Source organism: Anopheles cruzii, chromosome 2, assembly GCF_943734635.1.
Source record: "Anopheles cruzii chromosome 2, idAnoCruzAS_RS32_06, whole genome shotgun sequence".
Taxonomy (NCBI): domain Eukaryota; kingdom Metazoa; phylum Arthropoda; class Insecta; order Diptera; family Culicidae; genus Anopheles; species Anopheles cruzii.
In genome coordinates this window covers 6386966-6394492 of record NC_069144.1, presented here as the reverse complement: position 1 = coordinate 6394492, position 7527 = coordinate 6386966, and the positions used below count along the sequence as shown (strand labels likewise).

Below are 7527 nucleotides of genomic sequence, written 5' to 3'. Positions count from 1 at the left end.
ATTGCTTCTCAGTGTTCAGCTCGTTGATGAATATCATTTTATTTAAGTAATTCCATTGGCTTGCCTACTAGAATCCACCTTTGCCATCCCATTAAAGCTATGTGGTTATCGTTTAGATTACGGACAGGTTTTCAATACGTATTACTCACTTTACAGAATGTATCACATTTGCTTTCCCCCGCGGGACACGCGGGGCACTCTCGCGTCACTAACAGCTCCTATTGCTGCCTCACGTGACTCGCGCTGTGGAATGTGTGACATGGAGGTGGCACGTTCCTTGTCATCTCGAATTTACTAATTAAGTTCGGTCCGGCACGCTTCCCGCTTAGTGATGATGCTCGTGATCGTGGTCATGGTCGTCCGATCCTCCATGGCTGTGGCTATGTTCGTGTTCCGCTGTAACCAAGGAAAGGAAGAGAACCGATAAATCAATTAGAGTGACGCTTATCGAGTGCTTGATTGGCTCATTCGATGTAATCCGCCCGGCTGCGCCGATAACGCGGGCCGCGGCAAATGGTTTTATGATATCGAGAATGGCCAAAAAAATTGCGTGGTTGGCCATCAACATTGTTGCAAGCATCGCAAGCTCTTAAGCAGTAACGGAATTTTAACGACCCAGACCGCGACAAAGCGAAAACGAAACCGTTCAATTGCGCCGTTATCTTATCACCGGTATCGGTGGCGGTCCAATTTCCTGGTATTCCCGGCGTTATAACGGGATGATGCGCGGTGGCTGGAGTCCGGCCGCTCTGTCTGTGGTTGACAGATTCTCATATCTGGCCCGGCATTGTTTTAACGGTTCCGCATGATAACGGGCAGGGCTAACGATCGTTAAAGCGTCGCGCCGTTTATATGGTTGCACCTTTGTCCGGCCACCTAGCCCCGGTCTGTTGCTGGGGTGATACGAGAGAAAGAGAATGGAACGGCCAATTGGTGGACGGGCCCTATCGAACAAATGAGGGCGCATATATTGGCGCGTTAAGCTGGGCACGGGACGCGCCACGACGGGGTGTTGATTGCAGTGCGGCGGCGGCGGCGGCTTAGGACCACATTTAACGGCGCGTGATAACGGATTCGGATCGTCAGCGGACGAGCGTTAGTGAGATGGCGATATGCTCTGGGCGTCCGTTTGCGTCACCCGCCGTCGCCGCCACCGCCGAACAGGAACTGGCCAATCGGCGCGGATTAATGCGAGCCGATTTGAACCTCAAATCGAACCAAATCTCTCTCGAGTGCCGGCCTAACAACTAAGCCCCTGTAGGAATCGTTGCAAGCATGTTTTGTTACGTGTCCCCGCCACTTCAAAGTGTGTGGCATTAAGGTGATTCCGACTCGATCGAGTGAATAATGCAGGTTGTTCGAGAACGAAAGACACCTGATCGCGATGGTGATGATGCATCGAAGTCGTGCACCTCAACGCCAATTAACCCTGCGGCTACGGACAGCTTAATTTATCGAGCGGGGCATCTTGAGCCGTCTCATGAATTGACTGTGTGGCTCTTTCGTAATAGACGTTTCTGTCTGTTTGTTCCGAACTCTTGAACGAAATGTGCTGTTGCTCTGTTTGTACAGCTGTCGGGGACAAACACTTTGCCCGCGGGGAAATTTTGTCCGCTGTCCGTTTTAAGTTTTATCTACAACAAGAAAAAAAACATGGCCACAACAAGTACACGAACGGGAAGCAACCCATCAGTCATTGAAGTTGTCGTAGGCCTTCCGAATTGGGTTGTCTTTTGAGAAATGGTGTTGAAGAATGCTTCAACACGGAGCGTGCGGTTCGAGCTCTGTCCGCGATCGTGCACCAGCATAATGTCGCAGGCTTTCTTTTTCAGGAAATTTACGCACTTCTCGAATCTAAATCTATTCAATAATTGATATCAATTAAATTACTTTACCGTTTTGTACCGGTTCGATTTTGCACGATCATATATTATAGCGTAATTTCATGCGTTAAGATCATGTTTCATCATTATTTTGTTCTTATTTTCAACGTCAACGTCTTAAGCTTCTATTTGAATAGTTAAAATCGGTAGCGTCAAGATCGGCCACTATTTTCCAAACACATTTTACTCAGCGGTCGATGCAGAATGTTTTTCATGGATTAGTCTTTTAATTTGGGACTGCCGAATACCATCAATCGGATATAGTTAAAATGCCCGTAGAGGATATGGGACTCATAGTTCATTCCCCGGCCGATAGCCAAATCAAGCTCCATACCTTGGCAGATTTGGAGCACGGAGTTGGTCAACGTAAACTTATCCGGTTTGAAATATTTTAATAAAGTAAAACACAAACCAGTATGAGCGGGTTGCAAAGCGCATTTTAAATATTTTTAAACGTAGGCCACCGTTCAGAAATGCTTTCAATATCTTAGTTCCTCCGTAGAGAAGCAAACATAAAATTCAACGGATTTCAGTCCTTTTCTTTTTTAGGTTCAACAGATTAGAGTCGCAGTTTGGATCACTGATAGCGGGAAAGTAGTGGCGTGTTGGACCTTCCAAATACCCAGCCAATGACGGTTTACGCAATTAGAGCAGCTTTAGTTGCGGCGATAACTGAACCTGAACCCGATCAACGGTACCGATCTCTCAAGGTATGACAATGTTATCAACACACGCGCTCGTGCGTGCGTGCACCCTTGACCAACAATTCCGACCACCCTGTGATACTGCCCCGACGCTGCCCCCACCGGATGCGGTGACACCACACACGTTACTCACTTGCAATCTGAATGCCCAGTAGCAACGCGAACCCGACCAGCACGGCAAAGAACTGCCACAGGCCGCTGGTCGCGGGCAGATCGTGGCTGTGGCCACCGTCGGACTCGTGCGCTCCATTAGCCGCACCACCACCACCACCCGGAGCACCGCCGCCGCCACCGTGGCTGTGGCCCGAGTCTTTGGCGAGAATTTCGAAGAAGATCACGTACACCAGCGTCCCGCTGGCCATCCCCTGCAGGACAACGGAGACGACCTCGATCGTGTCGTTCGCGTCATCGCTTACGGAGCTGAGCGCTATACCGATGCCGATCCCGAGCGGGCTGACGACCGAGTAGACGAAGATGTACGCCACGGCCACCCGGAACCGGACCGCGGCCACCAGCAGCTCGAATGCGACGCAGAACGCGATGACGAACTTGTGGGCTGCGACGGCCCCGAACAGAAGCCACACGGCCGACGGCGAGCGTTCCAGGCCCACCGCCAAACCCTCGAACAGTTCGTGGATCGAGAGGGCGAGCACGATCAGCAGCCCTCGCATGGTACTGGACGAACTGGGCTCCGGTTCCGGCTTATCGCTCACCACGACGTCCCCGTTCAGGTCCGGCACGACCTGCCTTCCGTCGACGTCGGTCACCGGGTAGCTGACGTTCCCGATCGGCAGGTGCGAGTGGTTGCTGGCATGATGGGAATGGGAGTGCTTCGATTCGGCCACTATCCCCGAGCTGTCCAGCGGCTCTTTCTGGATGGTGGCGGGGCCGGCTCGGACCGCTGCCCGTGCTTTCGCCGATCGTCGGTGCATCCACCAGTGCACGATCTCCTCGATGAGGTAAATCACGAAGAAGCCGCCGGTGAGCAGGAACTCACCGAGCGGAAAGGGCAGATCTTCCGGAGGCGGCAACGCACCGCTCTCGACCAGGAGCGAGATCGAGTGGTTAATCTCGGGCAGAAGGTGCAGGAACGTGGTGCTGAGCAGGGCCCCACCACCGAACGACAGGAGCAGGCGGATAAAGAACAGATGATTGCCCGACGGGGCCTCCGGGTTGATCTTGAACCAGCGGACCAGCTGGAAGGGCAACAGCCCGCACAGCATGCTGGCACTGAACAGGACCACCATCGTGACCGCTTTGGCCACCGTCGGCGAGTCGTCCTCATCGTCGTCCTCCCCTTCCTCGTGGCGCCCCACCAGCCCGAGTGTCGCGTTCACCGCTCCCTCCACCAGGAGGGTGGCCAGCGTCGGTGCTGGTTGAAGAATCTGCATGTTCCTGTGTCTGAACGGCCGGCGTGGACTTTGGCACTTCTCCCGGAGTGCGGAGTACGACGTCGCGTACCGCTGGCCTCAGGGGTCGATAACGATCAGAGGTTGTTATCGTTGTTGTTTTCTTTTCTTCGTCTGTCGGAGGAAACGGTGGCCACCGGCCGTCGTCTCAACGGCTGCCCTTGCTCGCGTCGAGTAATGCGCGCTGCGTAGATGCGTCAATTTGTTGACCTATCCGATTATCACCTGTAGATCGCCACAACAGCACACACCCCTTGCCGGGGGATAGATATTTCCTAATCCGCGGTCCCCGGCGGGTTTTGCGGGATCACTCTCACTCTTCGCGGTCCCGACCCTTGCCGTCCCGGTGCACGGCTTCCCCCGCTACGCTACGAGGTGCTCGAACTCGAAGCCCACAGACAGCCCACGACACACGCGCACGCGGTCACCGATCGATTCCGAAGCCACGGAGAGTAGTTAAGAGCGGCGATCTTCACCGGCGAGAACCCGAACCGTTACTGAACGTACAGTACCGGAGCGTCCCCGAGGAGAACTCTATACGGGTCTGCGGCTTCAGGTGTTATCAAACACCTGCGCTCGATGCTCTCCTCCTCGATATCAGGGGCGCTCTCTGTCTCTCTCTCTCTCTCGTAGGTTTCGCAGCCACTCAACAATGGCCAGTGGGGGCTGCTCCAAACGCTGTCCAAGCGGAAGCTGCTGCTCCGGAAGGCTCCTTCGTAGCGCCTTCGTAAGAGATTCTGGGGAAGTCCCACCCACGGCGGATTGACTACGGATTCCGGTCGCCGACGCTCGGACGACTACTACGACGGCTCTAGGGAGTACTCTGGAATTCCTCCTGTAGGTCGGCTGCCCGTCGGGGGATCTGAAAGTTCTTTGGCACGTGCCGGAGATGATCATTACTGTTAATTAGCGGAACAAACGGTGGCCAACGCACGGCGGACGGCGATCTGTGAAACAACTTCTCGTCAGCGGCAGCGCCGCGTCCTTTAGTAGGTACTAACCCAGCGCGCACGACGGAATCCAGCGACCGAGACCGAGTGAGCCGTGTCGTCGTCGTGACCCGTGTTGTGTCGCTGCCAGTGCGCGCAGATGCGTTCGGACGCGAACTGTGGAGATTGTTTTATTTGTCCCGGGGATTATTAAATAGACTATAGAATTATCTTTGTCCACCCCTACGCGCGGCCAGCCGCTGGGGCACGCGAGATAGAGATCACCGCGTAGGTACGTGCCCGTCGCACAGAAGCCACTGATGGGGATCAGTTGGATCCGATGTTTTTTTCTTTTTATGGTTATCATACTCCTCGCGTCAGCTGTCCATCGGAGTGTTGCGGCGGAGAACGCGGTGACCGCGCCGGAGCGCCGGACGTAGCCACACGCCGCGTGTTGCATATCCCGGAGGCGATTTTTGGCGTTGCGTTAACGCACGTGGCGATGTCTGTTCTTGTTTGAACCGCTCCGACCCCCCCACGGATCCGAAAGGATCGTCGGTCGACGGTCGAGGATGAACCTCGCGATAATTGTAATACGATGATTTCGAAGCACAAAGTATCGACAATAAAGAAATAATGGAACCGCGATGTTGATCAAACGAAGTAGGTTAAAATTAAAGTTCCACGTAAACGTGGTTTTCACGACTTCGCGTGGAGAAACTACGATCGCTTCGCGCAACAGGAGTATTAAGAGAGCGTGGTTTTGCGCAGTAATCTGGATACACGTGTGTGCTTCGTGATGCTGCGGTTCCATTTCGTTAGTCGCGAAACACGATAAGCCATGCCAGTCACCGATCGCTAAGGCTGATAGAGGACTTAAGTAAGGACAAGAGAAATAAAAAAGTGGCAAACGAACTTAGTAGCTCCTCAACCACTGACCAATTACAGCACATAACCATTTGGTAAATACTTACCCTCAAGGCAGATCTGAAAAACAAATAAAACCATACACTAAGACATTGGGACATTGGTCTTGTATTTGTACTGAAACTGATTCCGACGCTGTTCCTTCTTTCCATTACAGGCGTCTTTCAATTCGAAGCACTATCGCCAACTGGATAGAAACGTTCGTCATCATAGTCGATTCTGCACGACGGCATCAATTTGTGCATTCTTTCGAAAGCAGAGTCAGACACCGGGTCCAAACTCAGACCCCTGGCGATGGTCAATCTTTTAAGCGACGGGAACATTTCCGGTATCTCGTTAAGGTCAGCATCCGTTAGCTTCGAATGTTGCAGATGTAGCGTTAGGCGATGAAAGAGTTGGGAAGAATTAATTCTATTAAACATCACGATTGTAACCATTGGTTGTTCTCACTATCTCTGATGCTAATCAAACTTACCGAACAACCGAGCATTGTCAAGCACCGAACGTTGCTGTGCTGAGTGTAATGAAAGCCACAATTTCTCCGTAATTCATGTTCCTTCAAGTTTACTAATCTTGCACATCGTGCATAATCCTTCATTTCTGGCTGCGAAGGAAATCAAAGCAATTAAAACTGCGCATTTGTATCGACGAACATCTATAACCAATGGCTCATCTTACCACAAATCCCATTTCTACTTCTAAGTGTTGGAGACGAGAAAAACTCTGGCAGATGAGTTCTATCACATAAAATTCGCAATCGGCGATTTGAAGTTTCAGACCGTTCAACTGTGGCGCAACTCGAGGAAGGTCATCCAACACAAAACTAGGATACTTCGCATTCAATTCCACGAATTCGAGAGACTTGATAGCTCTACGAAAAGTGTTGTCGCGCACATCTCCCTCTAATGACAGGTGCTGCAAGAAATAGCATATTGAGTAAAATATTGGTTTTTGCGTTTCATTTGCTTACCGTTAGCTTAGTTAGCTGCACCAGCGACTGTAAATAACCTTTTTCCGGTTCTTCCAGAAAAAGGTCTAAATGTGACAGCTCAGGACAATGGCGAGAAAAAGATGTAACCCATTCTAGCGGAATAGTAATGCGCAAGGAAAGTTTTCGAAGGAAGGGGTGCCGTTGAAAAAAATCACGACTTCCTTCATTTATATAGCTGTATAAACCCATGGCCAAATCCTCGAGGAGTGGGAACGTTATCTCGAGAAAAGAATACACGTAATCGGTATTAAAATGATGCACATGAACTACTTTTAACTGCCCACTCAGGCGTTTCCATGTTTCCAGTTCAAAATCAGTACAACAGAACATGTGAAGACTCTGCAAATTTGGCATACTCGTACGGAAGAAGTCAATTTGATCGCTTATCGAACCAGCGAAGTACAGCGATTTCAACTTCGCTAAAACCGGGAACGGTCCATTCGTTTCACGGTTATGCCCAATGGAACTAAACGACACTTGCTGCAGTTCAGGAGTTTTCAGCAGAAGCAATCGTATTTGCTCGGAAGTTAGAGTAGATTGTAGGTCCAACATTCTGACATTAGGCTTTGTGGTGTTTAGTAACCGTACTAATCCTTCAAACTGATCATCTTTCCCGCCCCATTGACGAATGTTGCGGTAGTTTCGTTTCGTGTTAAACAAAAAGTCAGAATTGGAATCACGCTT

General features: G+C 51.2%; 1 protein-coding gene across 1 annotated transcript; it reads right to left on the bottom strand.

Annotated features, from left to right (window-relative positions):
- Positions 1-102: 102 nt before the first annotated feature.
- On the bottom strand, positions 103-3978 carry LOC128276553 (zinc transporter ZIP1-like). Its single transcript, XM_053015014.1, has 2 exons — positions 2721-3978; positions 103-396 (listed from the first exon to the last, which is right to left on the bottom strand). Exons 1-2 carry the CDS (start codon positions 3976-3978, stop codon positions 326-328), a joined length of 1329 nt encoding a protein of 442 aa, XP_052870974.1. The 3' UTR covers positions 103-325.
- Positions 3979-7527: the final 3549 nt, after the last annotated feature.